The sequence below is a fragment of the Oncorhynchus mykiss genome, chromosome 9 (assembly GCF_057628025.1).
Source record: "Oncorhynchus mykiss isolate SJ-2025 chromosome 9, ASM5762802v1, whole genome shotgun sequence".
NCBI lineage: Eukaryota > Metazoa > Chordata > Actinopteri > Salmoniformes > Salmonidae > Oncorhynchus > Oncorhynchus mykiss.
Window position 1 is genome coordinate 19,936,292 of NC_143030.1, and position 19,562 is coordinate 19,955,853.

Here is a 19,562-nt window from a genome sequence, read left to right on the forward strand (position 1 = left end):
ATTGGGCATACCTTAGGTATTCATTAACATTACAGTAAATGTCCCCATTGGTCATACTTTAGGTTCTTATTGACATCACAGTAACTGTCCTCATTGTTCATGCACCTGGGGATAAACCTTTTGATATGGTGAATCCAAGCCTGACATTCTGTAGGTCTGGATTAATGTCATTGCACACCTCATCCATGGCCTGAAGGATGGTGGCACGCTCATGGGGATGTGTTCCTAATGTGTACAAAATGTTACAAACACCTATTTTCATGATCGTCATACCAGGTGAATCCAGGTGAAGCTTTGATCCCCTTTTGATGTCAATTCAATCAGTGTAGATGAAGGGGAGAAGGCAGGTTAAAGACGCATTTTTAAGCCTTGAGACAATTGAGCCATGGATTGTGTATGTGTGCCATTCAGAAAATGTGTAGGTGCTTTTGAACAGGGTATGGTAGTAGGTGCCAGGTGCTCTTGTGTCAAGAACTGCAACGCTGCTGGGTTTTTCACACTGAACAGTTTTCCATGTGTATCAGGAATGCTTGTGACACATTGTAGTCCATGCCCTGACAAACAGAAGCTGGTCTGAGGGCAATAAGGGGTGCAACTCAATATTGGGAAGGTGTTCCTAATGTTTTGTACACTAAGTTTCTTCTTCACAAACATATATTTTCATTATGTAGTTCTCAATCTGTAGTAGACAAACCTGTAGGTTTACCAAACGGTTAAGCGATTATCAATTAAGAGCAGTCTGATTAAGAGTAAGAGTAAAATGTATTTTAACAAAAGAGAATCATATTAAAAGTAGTGTGGACATTGTGAAAGGCAATTGCTTTATATAAACATATATTGCAATGTGGAACATGTATTTCTAGCTGAAACAGTGTTTGGTAAAATAGTGACCTATAATTGTGTGTTGTACTTAAGGCAATTGAAAATGTGCTTAGAGATTTGAAAACTGCCGTTTTGATCTGTTGAGGTTTGTACTAAGTTGTGATCACAAACTTGTGAAAATTGCACCGAAGCGACTGGGGGGGGGGGGGGGGGGATAATCAAAAAATACATAGTGTCATCACATTGATATTGTAAATGTCCAGTATTAGCAGAAGTGTAGGACTTTTACTCCACTGTTTACACCTCCAGGAACTGTGCATTGATTTCTGCATGTACTCTCAATTCTATGGTTAAGTGAGTACGTTATTTCAGTGCAGTTATCGTTGCCTAGCCATTACAGTGTTATTCCAAGCCTTACGTTTCTCCCATCTCGTTTCCATCTAATGGAATGTTAACTTCTCCAGTAACCGGTGACACAGGATGTCATTGGATATTCAGAGGATGAAGCGACAAAGAGTTTCAAAGGCAGTGTAAGTAGAGCCTTGGGAAGCAACTTTTATTATTAACCTTGCTTGCCCTCGTGCGTCTATGGTTCCTGAAACCACTGCAGTCTAATGTGCTCTCTGTCTCCCCCAGTTGTTCGTGAAGCCCTACTACAGGTCTAAGCACGACACAAGTGCCCAACCCTCAGGGAGTTCTTTAAGCCCGGCATGACCCGACACCACCTGCTGTCTCACGGCAACGGACACAGATGACACTCAATAATTCACAGGTCTACGGCAAAATCATTTCTCCTGGTCCCAGATCTGTTTGTGCTGTTATGCCAAATTATATGGTTTGTTTATTAGACATGGCAAAATCATTTCACCATCCACTGTAAGAAAATATTTAATAGTGACTGACTAGCAGAGTTTTACGATTCTTTGTATCTGAATCACTTTGGAATAAGCATTTTAAAAAACCTGGGTGACTTTTATTGTGAAGTCAAAAGGATTGACCTGTCACCAAAACTGCACTACCTGTGTGCTGTAATACTTGTCAGTTCAATTGGCCAACACATTTTCTTTTAGGGGTAATAGGAATATCTTGACATATTGATAACTGAGGAAAAAACTTGCACAAATTGAGAAGAGTTTTGCTAATTAGTTTGACTTATATATAATTATAGTTCAATTGTCCTTTTCTAATAACCAGATGCAGGATCTTCAAAAAGCAAATAATGAATCAAAGAGAAATGTATGCATCTGCCAAATAAGTTATTTTTCACACATCCAATGTCTTAGTGTGAAAACTACAATTTAATTGTGTATAGTATAATAAATGTTGTATTTACTAGTTCCTGTATCTATATTTATGAAGTCCAATAATCAAACACGTATGACAGCGTTAACTCTTGTTTATTAAGGCAATGTAGTTATAGTTCCTAAGGGCTTGATGGTGGGACAGAGCGAAAACAGACATTTGGACCCTGCTTGTGAGCTCAAATGCTTTAGAGTGCTATGACAGTCTTTGAAGTGTAGTAATAATACATTGTGTTCATTTGTTATTAACCCAATACACTGTATAGAGCCCACTGAAAAGCATACCAAGAATGTCAGTAATAATCTCAGCAGTGGTGTCAACACTGTCCACTTCCTGCCTTAGTGTCCTCATGTCACTACAGTCTTAGAGGATTCCATTTCTCTGCAATGTAGAATAAATCTACCTGTCTTACAGTCCATTCTTACATTACAAGCATGGTTTCCTTTTGAGCGTCACAGTCAGTCAGCGTGGCCAGATTCTATTGACACTTTACAGCCCGACTAGTCTCACAACCTGCAGCTCATCCCTCCAGTCACAGTGATGGTCTCTCCAGTGATGTAGGACGCGTCCTTAGAGCACAGGAAAGCGATCACTCCACCGATCTCCTCAGGCTCCCCAACCCTGGGAGAATAATACACAAGTAACAAATCAAACAGACCACCACGGTGAACATGCATAAAGACAGCCAAATACAGATATGACGTCAACACTGCAACATGTCTTTCAATGTTACACAAGCAAATTCTACCAATTCAGTCACAATGGGTCAGACACATTTGTGGACACACTACATAAAAACAATAACACTTGAGGGTAAGAATGTACACTGAACTAAACGATGTACCCTAAGAATGAAGTTGAAGGCAACCTTTTAATGCTAAGCTGCTTCTTGAGCTCGTCCAGAACGTCTTCGTCGTGCCACAACTGCGAGAGAATAAGAACACCGCATGATCAAAAACTCCTATTTGTGTGAATGATAGGAAAACAACAGCCAAACCAGTGATAGAAATAGAGGGTAAGCAAAGATGAAAAGAGTAAACCGGTGAAGATGACGATAGAAAGGGAGGGGATCCTCACTGCTTGGCTGAAGCGGGTCTTGATGATGCCGGGGGCCACACAGTTGACACGGATGTGGCTCTGGGCCAGTTCAGGGGCCAAGGCTCTGGTTAGGCCTAATAGGGCCGTCTTACTCACACTGTAAGGACCCAGGGCCTGGGGGGAATCAAAGGTCAAGTTGAAAAAATATTTCTTCATACTAATGTAAATTAACACTACACACAACAAATTCTGAGATGATCGACCGAGAGCCATTCAGAGGGAAAATCAGAGGAGCTTACCTGCATAGGCTGGTAGCCAGCGACAGAGGACACAAACACAACACTCCCGCCCCTGGGGAACACATACATTGTAATTGGTATAGTTCACATAACACCTTCCTACTTCATTATTTACATCTCACTCTCTCACCCCCTTTTCTCCATGTGAGGCACCACCAGTTGGGTCATAAGAAAGGCTGCCTTAACATTCACATCCAGGATCTGCATGGAAGTGAAAAGTAGAGCATTAGATCATGTAAACAAAGCAACTATGTTAAACCAACCAATGAATACCTAAGCATCTATGTGAATGTGTGAAACCTTTATTTAACTTGGCAAGTCAGTTGAGAACAAATTCTTATTTACAATGACGGCCTACACCGGGCCAAACCTGGACGACGCTAGGCCAATTGTGCGCCGTCCTATGGGACTCCCAATCACAGCCGGATGTGATGCAGTCTGTATTCGGACCAGGTACTGCAGTGACGTCTCTTGCACTGAGATGCAGTGTCTTAGACCGCTGCGCCACTCGGGAGGCCCAACTAATGAATAGTTGGTTAAACCAACTAATGAATACTTAAGCATCTATGTTAAACCAACTAATGAATACTTAAGCATTTACAGTTGAAGTCAGATGTTTACATACACCTCAGCCAAATACATTTGAACTCAGTTTTTCACAATTCCTGACATTTAATCCTAGTAAGAATTCCCTGTCTTAGGCCAGTTACGATCACAACTTTATTGTAATAATGTAGAGTGATTTATTTCAGCTTTTATTTCTTTCATCTCATTCCCAGTGGGTCAGAAGTTTTTACATACACTCAATTAGTACTCGGTAGCATTGCCTTTAAAATGTTTAACTTGGGTCAAACGTTTCAGGTAGCCTTCCACAAGCTTCCCACAATAAGTTGGGTGAATTTTGGCCCATTCCTCCTGACAGAGCTGGTGTAACTGAGTCGGGTTTGTAGGCCTCCTTGTTTGCACACGCTTTTTCAGTTCTGCACACAAATTTTCTATAGGATTGAGGTCAGGGCTTTGTGATGGCCACTCCCAATACCTTGACTTTGTTGTCCTTAAGCCATTTTGCCACGACTTTGGAAGTATGCTTGGGGTCACTGTCCATTTGGAAAACAAATTTGAGACCAAGCTTTAACTTCCTGACTGATGTCTTGAGATGTTGCTTCAATATATCCACATAATTTCCCTTCCTCATGATGCCATCAATTTTGTGAAGTGCACCAGACCCTCCTGCAGCAAAGCACCCCCACAACATGATGCTGCCACCCCCATGCTTCACGGTTGGGATGGTGTTCTTCGGCTTGCAAGCCTCACCCTTTTTTCCTCCAAACATAACGATGGTCATTATGACCAAACAGTTTTATTTTGGTTTCATCAGACCAGAGGACATTTCTCCAAAAAGTATGATCTTTGTCCCCATGTGCAGTTGCAAACTGTAGTCTGGCTTTTTTTATGGCAGTTTTGGAGCAGTGGCTTCTTCCTTGCTGAGCGGCCTTTCAGGTTATGTCGATATAGGACTTGTTTTACTGTGGATATAGATACTTTTGTACCTGTTTCCTCCATCTTCACTAGGTCCTTTGCTGTTGTTCTGTGATTGATTTACACTTTTTGCACCAAAGTACGTTCATCTCTAGGAGACAGAACGTGTCTCCTTCCTGAGCTGTATGATGGCTGTGTGGTCCCATGGTGTTTATACTTGCGTACTATTGTTTGTACAGATGAACGTGGTACCTTCAGGCGTTTGGAAATTGCTCCCAAAGATGAACCAGACTTGTGGAGGTCTACAATTTTTTTTTCTGAGGTCTTGGCTAATTTCTTTTGATTTTCCCATGATGTTAAGCAGAGGCACTGAGTTTGAAGGTAGGCTTTGAAATACATCCACAGGTACACCTCCAATTGACTCAAATGATGTCAATTAGCCTATCAGAAGCTTCTAAAGACCTGACATTTTCTGGAATTTTCCAAGCTGTTTAAATGCACAGTCAACTTCTGACCCACTGGAATTGTGATACAGTGAATTATAAGTGAAATAATCTGTCTGTTAACAATTGTTGGAAAAATTACTTGTGTCATGCACAAAGCAGATGTCCTAACCAACTTGCCAAAACTATAGTTTGTTAACAAGACATTTTTGGAATGGTTGAAAACGAGTTTTAAATTACTCCAACCTAAGTGTATGTAAACTTCCGACTTCAACCGTATGTTAAACCAACCAATGAATACTTATCACATAGTTATTACACAACTTATTGAATACTTCAAATAACTTGTTACATTAAACTAAGGGAAACACTGTTAGACATGTAACATATTTCATTGCATCAAGGCTTCAGTATATGGAGCAGATTTTCGGTCCAGTTGCTTTTCAAAACATTTGTAAGATGCTTGGACGCATAACGCACCTTATCCCAGACTGCTGCTGTGGAGTCCATGATGTTTCCAAAGAAAGGGTTGACTGCTGCATTCGAGACCAGGATGTCTATACCTCCACAATGTTCCACTGTCTAAACAGAATGGAAAATAATAACACTGACATTCTGTAAGGGCATGTGACTGATGGCTGTGCCTGTGACCCTGTGTCAAGAAGTGGGAACTACAGTATCGATGATGTACTGGAATGTCACTGTGCTGAAGTTGAGTGTGATGGTGGTCACAATTTGAAGGTGTATAATTTCAATACGATATTGTTGCGTGATGATCAACTGATGTCTACTCTGTGTGCACCTTCTAGAATAGGAGCAAAATGTATTGGCTTTTTCTTTACCATGTTAACCAGTCTTTCTCTGTCTTCACTTTTCCCAACGTTGCAAGTCGTTCCGGTCACTTGTATCTTCTCACTCTGCAGTAGTGCCACGGCCTTGTCCACGTTGGACTGACGTCTGCTGCTCACCACAACGTGAGCTCCTCTCTGACCGAGAGCCTGAGCTGCAGCCAGACCAATTCTGAAAGAGAAGAAGTAGAAGAAGACACAGTCAGTAGGAGAAGGATGATATATAGGGCCTAGAGCTTTCCCTGACTGTGTGGTCTGACCAGGAAAAACTCTGGCCCCTATTCCATAGACACTTGTTATGGCTTATAGGCTGACTTGGTGCCCATAGTTTTTCCAGGTCAGGCTAAGCGGTCTGGAAAAACTCATCATAGGACCATAGAGCAGGTGGGCAATTCACTATAAACTAATTAAATACATCCCCAGCAAAACAGTAGGCACAGTTATTCCTTACCCATCAGTTGAGGCAGTCACTATGGCGACCTTCCCTGCAAGACTGCTTTGAGACCCAGCAAGACTGCCCCCAGACATCTTTCTTGTTTGACCTGCGACAGGATTGGTCAAAAGGCTCCTGCTAACAAAACACCTCAGCATTACCTGGAAAGAGAGAAGATTTCTCAGTGCACACACATACAGTAGACACACAAATGCAGGTGCCAACCCACAAGTGACCCTTTCAAAACATTATGCCTTAGTTACTAGGTCCCTTAGTTATTACATTGCTTTATCCACGATGTGCCTCCTTATTGTGGCTATCAGTGTCTAGACCTCGGTTATGAAGAGCAGAAATTAGGTGAAGGTTGAATTGTGCAAGAATACAAGTGTTATGTTTAATTCAAAATACAATGATATGACCTTACCTTTGACTTTCTGATCAATAACGGCTACATGTAACACCAATAATCAAGGTTTGGCGTACTGTTGGTTTACAAATTGTAAGTTCAAAGTACCTCTGTGCAAAGTCCTTTACGTCCAGTAACAGAAGACAGGAATAAAAACACGAGTTTAAAGACGACGTTTCCGGTACTTCTCCAAAGTAAAAGTCCTATCCTGGGTGTACTGCTTTGTTTACAACTGCGTCTATTGACATTGCGCCTGTACTCTCGTCTATACGGCAGCCTGTGCTCCATTCAAACAGAATCCAAAAACCCGCAGCAAAGCAAATAGCATATAACAATTTATTGCGTTTACCATCTACTTACATTAAACGTAATTAGTTGGTTACAGCATCTCTCCTTGCCAGATAAAAATGGCCCAGATTGAACTATCTGTGTATGTAAAAGCACCAGAGTCTCCCGAGTGAAATGCTGAAGGCGGAGCTGTAATCTTCGGTTTCTCCATCCTCAAAAATGTTGCGCTTTACCGCAAGAGGGTCGTATCCAATTACGTAGTCCTTCTCCGGAGGGAGACATACGAGAAAAACCTCGTTTGCCACGAATTCCCTCAACTGAAATAAGGGAACGCTCGATAGCTGTCTTTCTTTTCTCGAGTATTGCATGAAATGTTTCTATTTCATCAAGGGTAAGTACGCTAGCGAACAAAACAACATGTGAGTGTCATTTTCAATGCAGACTGAAGTTTGCTTGTTAGCGAACTGATTTCATGCCCCCTTTTGTTTTGCCCATTGGCTATAGGCTAGCTAGCGGTTTACGTTACAGTAACAAGCTAACCTCCGCTCCATCGATTTAGATACAATTTGGCCCACATTATCCAAGTGAGCTAACCAAATATTGAATATTCATTTTTATTTTTTATCAGCGATCGGGTGAGCTGTGTGCTAACTTTAAGGGGCTAGCGAACGTTTGTTAGCAAATATTTACGTCATCTGAGTCAATCCATGTCATGGTCTAAAATTTCGTCTTGGCTGACTGATCCAACTGCCTGGTAACTTGATATGCAACCTCTGAGTTTTATGCTGTCAATTAAGTTTTTACAGAATAATTTGATATACATTTTTCTAATAACGCTTGTTACATATTTTGAACGCTTGCATTTTAACTGTAGATCTGTCATTGGGGTAGCATTTGCAGGATGAAATCTCTTGAGATGCTTGTTTTCAAGTGTTCAAAGGGAGAAAAAACTAAACAAACAATACTTAGTAACAATAATAATATGCCAACTACTGTCTAATAATAATATTTTTTAAAGTACATTAACAGAATAGCAAGTTATTGTACAACTACTAATGGGCCTACAACTAATAAAAACTAATGCTACAACTACTAATAAAACTAAGTGTATATAATACATACATATTTACAAATATCTTAAGATTGGTGATGTTTCTATTAGTTAAAAACAGTTTGTTCTTAATATTTGACAAAAGGCTTTCTTAAAATGCCCTGATTTCTATAGGTAAATTATTCCGGTCAGTTGAGCCTTTTTATCTGAAGGATCTTACTCTGTGATGGACCCTTGGAGTTGTTTGTCGAATGCAGTAGTGAGTCTTGTAAATCATGGATGTGTGACCACAACATGGGATATGGTAAGAAGACAGAAGTTATGAATTGGCTCTAAATACAAGTGGTAGATGTTGACATCCTCTAAGGATCTAGACTATGTTGTTTACAAAGTGAGAACAACACTAATGATTTCATCGTTTCCCTGACTAGGATTCTCCTTCAGTGGAATCAGGAGTGTGAAATGACGATTGCATCACAATCCGGCCGAACTGGCTTTTCTAATCTTAATCTCAAGAATGATCGACAACACTGAGCCAAGAAGAAGCAGTTCAATCATGCCCTCAATACAGAAGAACCCTATGGGCGTTGGTGAGTGAAGAAGGCAGGACATCTCGCAGCCTTGAAGGAGGCTGGTGGCGTTTCCCTTGAACACAACTCGGATCGTGTGTTTGGACTCCGCAGCAGTCCGCAGTTCACCTCTTGGTTCTAGATGGAGGACTCTGTCTGTTTGTGAGCCTGACCCAACGTCCTGACGGGAGCACTGTCTGAGGAAGAGTAAACATGTCCCTCTCAGTGAGTACCAATCGTGTGTGTGTGTGCGCACTTTTTGTATGAGATATGGTGGGTAAGCAGCCACTGATGAAATGAGCCCAACTGGTGACATGGCACTAGTTATTTTTCAAACCAGGGCCATGTTTGAATACTTAAAAATGTATCATCCTTCTTTGGGAGAATCACTGATATGACATAACTGGATCGGTGAAAGGCCATTGGCTGACGTGAACTTTTTTGTTGTCCCCATCCAGTACTCTCAAATCAGTGATTACATCATTCGGGGAAGGGAGGGAATGAAGGATGCGGTTTTTAAGTAATTGAACATTGCCCTGGCTTCCATCCACTGTTTCCAGCAGGCACGTTTCAGAGTAGAGCTAGTAGTGCAAAACGTTTTTCAACTGAAAACAAAATGCTGTGTTCTAATAAGACAAGATTGGACACTTTGACTTTTACATTTTTTAAAATTTAAATTTCCTTCATACTGAACGCAGCTCAGGGCTCAGCTTGTCTCTATAGCCAATCCCCAGGGGGTTAGGGTTTTGAAAAGGAGAAGATGAGAGGAGGCCCATGGGACGGCAATTAAACCCCAAACTAGGGACAGATGTTGCCTCCCTTCCCCCCCCTCCCTCTCTCTCCCTCCATCCATCCCTCTCTTTTCTCATGACCATTTACTCCTCTTGTCTTTTCAATCGTTCCTCCCTCCTCTGACTCTCTTTTTTACTCACCCTGAAAGTACTGTGTGCAGTAACTAAGTATATAGGGATTCAGCACTTATATCATTATGTGTTTAGTCATGATGGGACTGATGGGACTGAATGTGTTCTCTCTCTTTCTCACCACCACACTGTTTTTGTTTAGCTCCTCCCTCTTGCTCTTTAGCTCTTCTATTCACTTAAACCGTTATACAATCAGCTATTCTCAATCTCTTTCTTGGCATCAAGTCAATGCATTTGTCTGTGTGCAGTCCTGTCAGTATGCTTCCGGGTGTGATGTTAGGCTGTCTCTGTGTGTGCATTCTTGTCATCACTGCCCCCTATGACTAGTGTCCAAAGTTTTTCCTGACCACGTGACTTCATTAGGAAAAACTCTGGATTAACGCTGGGATAGTGATGGGTGTTTTGTGGATCTCTTATTTTGGAGAAATTCATGAGTTATTTCTGTGTTATATATGTTTTCCCTGTCCCTCTTTCCCCCCCTCCTCAGACGGTGCTGGCGAAGGCCCTGTTTGACAATGCAGCAGAGAGCCCTGAGGAGCTGGCCTTCCGGAAGGGGGACATCCTGATGGTTCTAGAACAGGAGCAGGGAGGGGGTCCTGGCTGGTGGCTCTGCTCCCTCCATGGGCGCCAGGGCATCGCCCCCGCCAACCGCCTCCGCCTCCTCCACACCACCCCGGGGTCTGACCCCCAACCCCCTAGCCGCGCCCCCAGCGAAGACTCTGTGTACCTCTCCCCTGGCCCGCTGGCCCGCACAGCAGTCTCCACGGAGGACATAGACGGCGTCTACCGCACCCCACCTAGCCTGGGGGAGGCCCTGTACCAGAGCCCAGGGGCGGTGCCTGTTGCCTCTAGACCAGGGGTCCTCCGACAGGCCGAGGTAGGGGGTCGCCCACGCTCCCGCTCCAGCTCTGGCACACGCCCCCTACCCGAATGGGACGGGGGGGTGACGGGGCGCCCGCGCTCGCCTTCCCTCCGAGGCAGAGATGTAGACTCAGCCGGGACTCTTTACCAGACCCCCTCCACCCCCACACTTCTTGGGCCCCAGCACCACAGATCACCAGGGGGTCTGACTGGAGTCCCTGGCCCAGAGAATGTCTATCTGGCCCCCAGTGGGATGCCCCGAGCTGTGGGTCTAGCTCCAGAAGGGCCAGAGGACAACACCTACCTTGTCCCCAGGGAGACTGTAGCGGCTGCAGGCCACTCTGACAGCTGTTACCTGGTCCCCAGAGGTACTGTACTGCCCAGCGAGGAGTTCTACCAGACCCCCACAGGAGGGGCAGCAGGGGTGGCCGTGGGGACCCAGGTTACCCCCATCGCTACCAGGATCCTGGAGACTCAGAGCCTCACCCCTTCACAGGTCAACGGGGACAGGGGGGCCCCCCTCAAGCCCCTCACCCCTCATTCCAAACTGGCACAGGGCACCCCTGGGATGATGTACCAGACCCCCACCCATGTGGGAGCAGGGATTCTCAGGACTCCACCCGTCCCTGCACTGGGATCCCCCAAACCTCAGCTGAAAGGCGTGATCCCAATAACCCCCAGAGGTCAGAGTGGTGTGCCCTCCACCCCTCCCATCGCCAGGGGGAAGCTAGCTCCGGCTACCCCCGTCAGGGGGTCCCCCTTGCTGGCCAGACCAGGACAGGGACAAGGCAGAGTGCCCAGGTCACCAAACTTTGCCCGTAAGCCACCTCCTCCAGCCCCTCCAGTGAGGGGTGTCACCAGAAAAGACTTGCCCCAGCCTGGAACCCCTGTGTCCACCTCTAAGCCTGCCATCTCCACCCCCCAGTCGACTCCTGTACCCTTGCAGCAGGAGAGCAAGGATGGGAGGATGACATCGGATGAAAAGAAGAAGAATGGGCAGAATAAGAAAGGAGAGGGCAGAGAGTATGCAGATCCTGATGACGAGAACCTTGATGAACAGGTGACAGACCGACAATCTCGTCATGACTAGGCCCCAGAGTTATTCCCCGTCAAGTCATGCATTCAGGAAAAACTCCAACCCTAGTTAACCAATGTGAACTATATATCTGACGTTGACCTTGTGCTTATAACAAGCATATAACAGTCTTATGACATGTTGTGTTGTGCCTGGTCTACTAGGTGTATGATACTCCTCCCAGCAGTAGGTGGCATCGGCAAGCCCCAGCAGTGCTGTGTGACGACGAGAACATCTACAACACCCCCCGCTCCCTCCCCCCACACACTGACCTAGAGTCAGAGGTCAGTCAGGATTCTTCCTCCACAGTGCAGACACCATCTCTCTCCTCTCCTACTCCATTTCTCTCTCTCTCTCCCTGGCTCTCTTCTTTCTCTGTCTTTTTCTCACTCCTCACTCTCACTTCATCTTTCTTTCTCCCTCTCCTTTCGCTTCTTTGTCTGATTCTCCCTCTCCCCCCTCAGCTCTCAACCTTCCCTCACCTGTTCTTCCCTTCTTCCCTCTGCCCCTCACTCACCCTCTCTTTCTCTCAGTACTCCCCTCTTTCTCTCAGTCCCCCTCTTTCTCTCAGTCCCCCTCTTTCTCTCAGTCCCCCTCTTTCTCTCAGTCCCCCTCTTTCTCTCTCGGCTCAACTTTCCTTCACCTGTTCCTTCCTCCCACAGCCCCTCCCTCCGTCTGTCTCTCTCTCTCTCTGCCACACCTGTTTCTCTGTCAGCTGCATTCCAGTCTGTCTGATCTGAATACTGCTGTTGCTATTTTCTCCCAGTCACACCCAGCTGTCTATACCGCAGTGGGAATGTAATGACCAGGCTATCCAATCTCCTCCTCTGTTCTTCTAGAACATACATAACAAACAGTACTACTGACTAGGAGCTTAGAATGACTGAATGGAATGACTTGAAGAACAATAACGGTCAAGGAAGACTTGCTCTGCGCCATATAGACCCACCTCGTCCTGTTGAATGATCTAGGTGCCCTTTACACTGGTGCTTTAGACATTATTTTGTCTAACTGAGCAATTGGTGTCTGGGCAAAATAGAGAGCAATATCCCCTTGAGGAAAGTAGCTATTAATTTTCTTTCTCCATTTCTCTCCATCTCCTTCCATTCCTTTCTGTCTTCATCTCCATTTCTCTCTTTCAGGTGTACAATGTTCCCACTATAATACTGAGCACTTCATCAGACCCCCAGCAGCAGACCTACAACGTCCAAGCGTCTGTTACAACTGCTGAATCAGAGGAGGACGTTTACAGCGTTCCCTCCCTTCCTGGCTTACCCCTGGCCCCGGGGGACATGTCCACCATCATCCCCCTGGAGGAGACGGAGCACGGCCAAGTCTACTCTGTCCTCGGCCAAGGGAAGAGAGCGCCGCTGGGGCTGGGTGAGGGCAGCGACTTGGGCTCCACCTCCGAGCCGGACTGTGGCATCTACAACATGCCTGCTCTCACACTTGACGTCTTGCCCTCTTCGGCGATGTCAACGTCGTCTTCCACACATAGGTTATCTGTATCCAGTAATGGGTCTGGTGACATCCAATGGAGATCCTCGCTTTCCAGTCTTGTCCAATCGGTGCTGAGCACTGCCTCGGGTGCACCCGCCTCCTCAAGGGACCTGGCTACCTCATTGGCTGAGATCCTGTCCGTCTGGAAGTTGAGTCAACCCAGCGAGGTCCCTCCCTCTCTCCAACTGGCTTGGGCCCGCCTCTCAGATCTACTTCCTGCTTTGTCTTCCTGTGGCCACGCCCCTCCGTCAGACACCCTGCTCTCTATGGTCCAACGGGCGCTGGAGGACTCCACCATCCTGTTACAGACGCAGGGGCGGCCCCGCCTCCCTTCCCAGGACTCCCTGTCCCGGAGACCCCTACCAGCCCTTCCCGTAGCGGAGATCAAACCCGTAGGGAGTGGTATGGGACCACGCAAGAGTAGCTGGATCCAGGAAAGGCCCTTACCCCCGACCCCGCAGCCAGCGTTCCCCCTGCCCCTCGCACAACCCTCCATGACCATGTCCATCACGGTAGGGCAGAGCGATGGAGAGGAAGAGATGGGGAACGAGTACGCTGGGATAGGTCTGACTCCCGCCCCGGCACCACTTCCTGTTGGAGACAGTGTGGGATACGTGAAGCTGCAGGTCAGTCTTCAATCTGCTGGCTTTTGTTTCTCGCTCACCTCTCCCTTGCTGGCACTTGTCTGCATTTTACATTGTGTTTGAGTTATTTTTTACATTGTGTTTTAGGGGGATTTCAGGATACTACAATTTAAGGTTAGATGGTTCAGAAGAAACCGCTTATCTTTAAACAGCCACTACAAATTGTAAAAATACTTCCCCTTTAAGCAGACTCCTTTATCCAGAGTGACTTATAATAATCGCTCTTGTATGTTTGCCTCTCTTCTTCTAGTTGTTTTATTGGACAGTTTCTGCTCTGTGGGCCCATGGCTGTTTCTAAAGTGATGTATCTACATTATATTTACAAAAGTATGTGGACACCCTTTCAAATGAGTGAATTCCTCCATTTCAGCCACACCTGTTGCTGACAGGTGTACAAAATTGAGCACACAGCCATGCAATCTCCATAGACCAACATTGGCAGGCAAATGGCCTTTCTGAAGAGCTCAGCGACTTTCAATGTGGCACAGTCATAGGATGCCACCTTTCCAACAAGTCAGTTTGTCAAATTTCTGCCCTGCTAGAGCTGCCCCGATCAACTGTAAGTGCTGTTATTATGAAGTGGAAACGTCTAGGAGCAACAACTGCTCAGCCGGGAAGTGGTAGGCCACACAAGCTCACAGAATGGGACCGCCGAGTGCTGACGCGCATAGCAACACTCACTACCGAGTTCCAAACTGCCTCTGGAAGCAACGTCAGCACAAGAACTGTAAGTTGGGGGCTTCATGAAAAGGGTTTCCATGGCCGAGCAGCCGCCCAGACACACAAGCCTATGATCACTATGCGCAATGGCAAGCGTCGGCTGGAGTGGTGGAAACGCGTTCTCTGGAGTGACGAATCATGCTTCAACATCAGGTAGTCTGACGGACAAATCTGGGTTTGGCGGATGCCAGGAGAACGCTATCTGCCCCAATGCATAGTGCCAACTGTAAAGTTTGATGGAGGAGGAATAATGGTCTGGGGCTGTTTTTCATGGTTCATACTAGGCCCCTTCGTTCCAGTGAAGGGAAATCTTAATGCTACAGCAAACAAACATTCTAGACGATTCTGTGCTTCCAACTTTGTGGCAACAGTTTGCTGAAGGCCCTTTCCTGTTTCAGCACGACAATGCCCCTGTGCACAAAGCGAGGTCCATACAGAAATGGTTTGTCGAGATCAGTGTGTAATAACTTGACTGGCCTGCAGAGAGCCCTGACCTCAACCCCATCCAAAACCTTTGGGATGAATTGGATCACCGACTGTGAGCCAGGCCTAATCACCTAACATCAGTGCCCAACCTCACTAATGCTGAATGGAAGCAAATCCCCACAGCAATGTTATAACATTTAGTGGAAAGCCATCCCAGAATAATGGAGGCTGTTATAGCAGCAAAGGGGGGGACCAACTCCATATTAATCTCCATGATTTTGGAATGAGATGTTCGACGAGCAGGTGTCCACATACTTTTGGTCATGTAGTGTACTTTCACCATTCCTCCACAGGGAAAGCTAGAGCCTCCCTCAGATGTCCAGACGGAGAATGTGTCAAACCAGACTGTCCACACCACAGAGCCTAGGGTAAGTAACACACACTCACATCTTATGCTCCAATTGTCACACATATGCTTGTCTCATTCTCACACACTTTGTTTTCACACCAATCACCCCGCACATACACGCACACACACTCATCCTCTCACATCTTCACACCACATACACAAACTATGGCCTCGGATGAATCATTAATTCTCTCTTGTGTATTTACTGATGAGCTTTCTCTGTCCTTCAGTCCAGTGAGTCAACATTGATCTACCTGACTTTAGGTTACATTGACAGTAAATCTGCTCTCTGTACTTCTTTATCCAGTTTCAACCTGCCTGGATCAACTGAACTTGTTTACCTTTACAGTATCTCTACCTCAATCTCAATGTCTCTTTATCTTTCTCTCATTTTTTCTCAGCCTATATTTTTGTAGGCTTAGGTTGCGTCAACTTGTGTCATAGCCACACAACAAGAGGTCATCTGTGGTTCTAAGAACTTGACATAATAGACAACGGGGGCCCATTGCACAATAGATGGCAGTTCCATAAGTGACAATGTTCATCCCTGCCATTACAATGATGACCCTATCTCACTGTCTCTCCCTCCCCCTGTGTCTCTAACTCTCTCCCTGTCTATCTTCTCTTCCTTCTCCCCTCTTTGCCTGCCCTCTCTCTCTCCCCCCTCCCCTGTCTCTCCCCCTCCCCCCCTTCTCTGTCTCTCCCCCCTCCCCCCCTTTTGTCTCTCCCCCTCCCCTCCCCTCTCTGTCTCTCTCCCTCCCCTCCCCTCCTCTCTCTGTCTCTCTCCCTCCCCCCAGTTGAGCCCCTCCCCTCCTCTGCCCATCTCTCTCTCTCTGGAGGACTCTGAGCTGCTGTCCTTCTACTCGTCTCAGAGCCTGTCCCACCTCTCCTGTCTGGCCGACTCCATCGACGTGCTCTTCAACAGTGTGCAGGGGAACCAGCCTCCCCGCGTCTTCGTTTCCCGGGGGAAGAGTTTGATCGTGACGGCGCACAAGCTGGTGTTCATCGGGGACACGCTCTCCCGCCTCCTGACCTCTCCTGACCTCCGAGCAAAGGTCAGCACACATTTCATGCCAAAATGACACGGTCGTGACTCGTGTTCATGAGGGCACACTGTAGCAAAACATTTTACAACAGAAAAAGAAAATGAATGTTTTTCATAGGACGAGTTTAGGTAGTCCCTACCTGTTGCAGTCAGTTTTCTTCCATTCTATGCCTAATGAACACGACCCTGCATTTCATTCCAAATGTAGAGTTTGATACGGTAGTCAAACAAAGAAGAGCTTGCAGCAGAATTAATTAGAGTTTTAGGTCAAGGTGAAAGGGAATAGGGACATTTAGGTAAGATTTATTTTGGTCTTTCTCTCTCCGTAGGTCACAACCTCAGGGGGGCGTCTGTGTCAGGCCCTGAAGGCTGTCGTCGTGGCTACAAAGGGGGCAGCACAAAACTATCCATCGGTCTCTGCCACCCAGGAAATGGTGGACCGCGTGGCAGAGCTGTCCCAGCATGCCGCAGGATTCTCCAGCCTGCTAAAGCGCCTCGCAGAGATATCTTGACAATATTTCTTCAACTTCTCTTCTTGAAATGCCTTAGTCCAGGGTTTCCCAAACTCGGTCCTCGGGACCCCAAGGGGGGCACGTTTTGGTTTTTGCCCTTGCACTACACAGCTGATTCAAATAATAAATGAATCATCAAGCTTTGATCATTTGAATCAGCTGTGTAGTGCAAGGGCAAAAACCAAAACGTGTACTCCTTGGGGTCCCGAGGACCGAGTTTGGGAAATGCTGCCTTAATAGTTGTTTCAATGTGTGGTCTTTTTAATTGAATGGTTTGACGTTGGAAGTAAGTGACTTGGAATCATTGATTATCAGTGCTGAAGAAGAACTGAGATCTGTGCCTCAAATTTGTCATTGAGTTAGATTTTGTGTGTGTTGGTTGGGCTTTGTTTTTATACTTATTGACTTCTGTGCTCTTAGTGCCAACTGCCAAGCACAGTTGTCTCGTTGTGTGTCTAACTTATTTGATTGATGGATGTTTGGTTTTGCTCATGTTTGAACCAGGTTTGTGACATTATTGAGTGTCCCTTTTGGGCCACCGTATTATGGGAGACAGCCTAGTTCTGGTTGGTTGCCATACGTTCCTCTTCCTTTGACATTTGTTTTCTTATCTTTGCATCCTTATTTATTTGAAGTAACTCTCCACCCCCCCCCCCTCTCTCAAAAATAGCAAGTGTGCCCACATCCTGTTTGTTGCGATGGAGGAGAACAGGGAGAGCTGGATGAAGGTGCAGGTGGTGGGTCTGTATATAAATGCTGTGGCAGCATTACTGTGTGTTTCTGCCTGGTGTTGCATTGCAGATTGTGTAAAACTTGTATTATCCAGAGGACGTTGACCATAGGAGCTTGCAAGATGACAAGATGGCTACTCTTTTACCCCTTCAGTTTCCCAGCTTGTAGTCTGGAAGAGGGGGATTGGAAAGAAGATTAAGAATTCTATGTGGGACTGAGATTGGTTTCAAGTAACCTGTTGTTGGAGTGGTGCAAGAGCGGGCTCAGTCAGGCATGCCCTTTCCCACGGTTGGGCCATCGAGAGGGAAGAACCTGTATTCCAACTTTTACCTGTCTACACCTGTCTCGCTTTTCATTTCTCCCTTTCCTCTCGCTTTCTCACACATATTACACCTTCCGTCACACACCCTCACTTTCCTACACAGTCCCCGACATGTTGTCCAAAGGACGAGAAAGAAAGGGTTGTCTTTTGTCTATGCGGGTAGCTCCCAGACAGACATGCTGGTGTACTGTTGCCTGTCTGTTTTCTATTCAACTCTATTGTCAGTGAGGCATCCATAGCAGACAGGTGGGTTGCAGACTTGCCAAATGGGGTATTTCTGTAGTGCGTGTGTATCTCCATGAAGTTAATCTTTGTCACCATCGCCCTCCTTAAGTCAATGCTTAAACTAATCTTCTGTGCCCAAGCATTGCTCCTACCTATCTAGTTCCCTGTAGCCTCTGATAGGCTAGGTGGAAGTATCGCCATATTGCTTCATGGGCTACTCTTACCCAATCCTCTCAGATCCTAATAAGAAGTGCATAGGGGGCTAAGGTATGATTGGGGCGCAGGCTTCTAGGCTTTCCTATTGTTGAAAGACTAATCGCACCCTGCAAAGTCAATGCTGCCACCCTCCCTAGTATTGCTGTCTGACTCTGCAGCAGTGATAGGAGGGTGAAATGAACAAATATGCGTCTGTGCCAAAAAAAGTAGGAAGTAGCTTTGTCAAACACTAGTGTTTTGCCTTTGTGCTCCCCCTAGTGGAAAGTAGCAGGGTTTCTACAGAATGCCTGCCTGCACAGTAAAGTCACATCCATAGCCGGAGGGCCTAATAATAGAAAGGCGTCATCATAATTAATAACAATTGTATTTATCATTTTTCCTAGTGGCTTTGTGATCTGCATGGCTTTAAGTTGCTATATTTGTTATATATGCACATTTAACCAGGGATGTTTTCACTTCACACCGTGATTTCAATTTTACTACAATGTTTGAACAGAACAAATGGAGAAGAGCAGTTAGTTTGATTAAGCTACATTTGATTTTTCCCTTTTTTGTACCAGAATGTATTTTTGAAAGCTTTTCATGTTGTTTTTTTTTTTTTACACTAAAGTGAATTTGTTGGGATTGACTCAATGGCTATATAAGGCATATGGATCTATCCAGTCTACAGTTCATGTAAGTTGAACACTACAATAAGTCATTTGACTCTGTTCCCTTCTAAAATGTACAAATACATTTTTACAATTACATTCTGTCTTGGTGTGGATTATTTCTGATGAGAGTATATGTATTTTAAAAAGGTGTTTCAGTTTTCACCTTGTTAGTGAAGCATCTGACTTATTAATTGTGGCTTGTTTTTTAGGACATTATACTGTGCACTGTCTGTAAAAAGCGTCAGACACATGGGATAAGGCTAATTTAAATGATGGAAGATTTGTGATTTGTAGAGATGGCTAGCACTGTATCGGCTGGTA

The 19,562-nt window shown here is 45.5% G+C and overlaps 2 protein-coding genes and 1 long non-coding RNA gene across 9 annotated transcripts; 2 read left to right on the forward strand and 1 right to left on the reverse strand.

The window, feature by feature from the left end:
- The first annotated feature begins 1,222 nt into the window (after nucleotides 1-1,222).
- Nucleotides 1,223-2,154, forward strand: LOC149980821 (uncharacterized). Its single transcript, XR_016483140.1, has 2 exons — nucleotides 1,223-1,352; nucleotides 1,459-2,154. It is a non-coding gene; the product is annotated as an uncharacterized LOC149980821 (long non-coding RNA).
- Nucleotides 2,155-2,200: 46 nt separating this feature from the next.
- On the reverse strand, nucleotides 2,201-8,035 carry dhrs4 (dehydrogenase/reductase 4). 6 transcript variants are annotated; one of them, XM_090183703.1, is made up of 9 exons: nucleotides 7,431-8,035; nucleotides 6,683-6,825; nucleotides 6,226-6,403; nucleotides 5,864-5,965; nucleotides 3,592-3,662; nucleotides 3,462-3,513; nucleotides 3,202-3,336; nucleotides 2,993-3,048; nucleotides 2,201-2,745 (listed from the first exon to the last, which is right to left on the reverse strand). In XM_090183703.1, the coding sequence occupies exons 2-9, from the start codon at nucleotides 6,820-6,822 to the stop codon at nucleotides 2,631-2,633; spliced, it is 849 nt and encodes a 282-aa protein (XP_090039829.1). In that variant the 5' UTR covers nucleotides 6,823-6,825; nucleotides 7,431-8,035; the 3' UTR covers nucleotides 2,201-2,630. The 6 variants fall into 6 exon arrangements, with proteins under 6 accessions (XP_090039829.1, XP_090039828.1, XP_021470615.1 ...); XM_090183702.1 differs by having other exon boundaries at nucleotides 2,969-3,048; nucleotides 7,431-7,995; XM_021614940.3 differs by having other exon boundaries at nucleotides 7,089-7,591.
- Nucleotides 7,610-19,337, forward strand: LOC110531629 (embryonal Fyn-associated substrate). 2 transcript variants are annotated; one of them, XM_090183693.1, is made up of 8 exons: nucleotides 7,610-7,749; nucleotides 8,841-9,203; nucleotides 10,389-11,822; nucleotides 12,002-12,121; nucleotides 12,980-13,963; nucleotides 15,481-15,555; nucleotides 16,334-16,591; nucleotides 16,911-19,337. In XM_090183693.1, exons 2-8 carry the CDS (start codon nucleotides 9,192-9,194, stop codon nucleotides 17,091-17,093), a joined length of 3,066 nt encoding a protein of 1,021 aa, XP_090039819.1. In that variant the 5' UTR covers nucleotides 7,610-7,749; nucleotides 8,841-9,191; the 3' UTR covers nucleotides 17,094-19,337. The 2 variants fall into 2 exon arrangements, with proteins under 2 accessions (XP_090039819.1, XP_090039820.1); XM_090183694.1 differs by lacking the exon at nucleotides 7,610-7,749 and having other exon boundaries at nucleotides 16,911-17,136; nucleotides 17,304-19,337.
- Nucleotides 19,338-19,562: the final 225 nt, after the last annotated feature.

Excerpts from the sequence above, each read along its gene's own strand:
- dhrs4 (XM_090183702.1), bottom strand. The coding sequence starts at position 6,822 with ATGCTGAGGTGTTTTGTTAGCAGGAGCCTTTTGACCAATCCTGTCGCA. Across the intron at positions 6,404-6,682 it reads GTGACTGCCTCAACTGATGG|AATTGGTCTGGCTGCAGCTC; the intron begins GTAAGGAATAAC and ends CTTCTCTTTCAG. Across the intron at positions 3,663-5,863 it reads CAGCAGCAGTCTGGGATAAG|ATCCTGGATGTGAATGTTAA; the intron begins GTGCGTTATGCG and ends ACTTCCATGCAG.
- LOC110531629 (XM_090183693.1), top strand. Across the intron at positions 11,823-12,001 it reads ACGAGAACCTTGATGAACAG|GTGTATGATACTCCTCCCAG; the intron begins GTGACAGACCGA and ends CTGGTCTACTAG. Across the intron at positions 15,556-16,333 it reads TCCACACCACAGAGCCTAGG|TTGAGCCCCTCCCCTCCTCT; the intron begins GTAAGTAACACA and ends CCCTCCCCCCAG.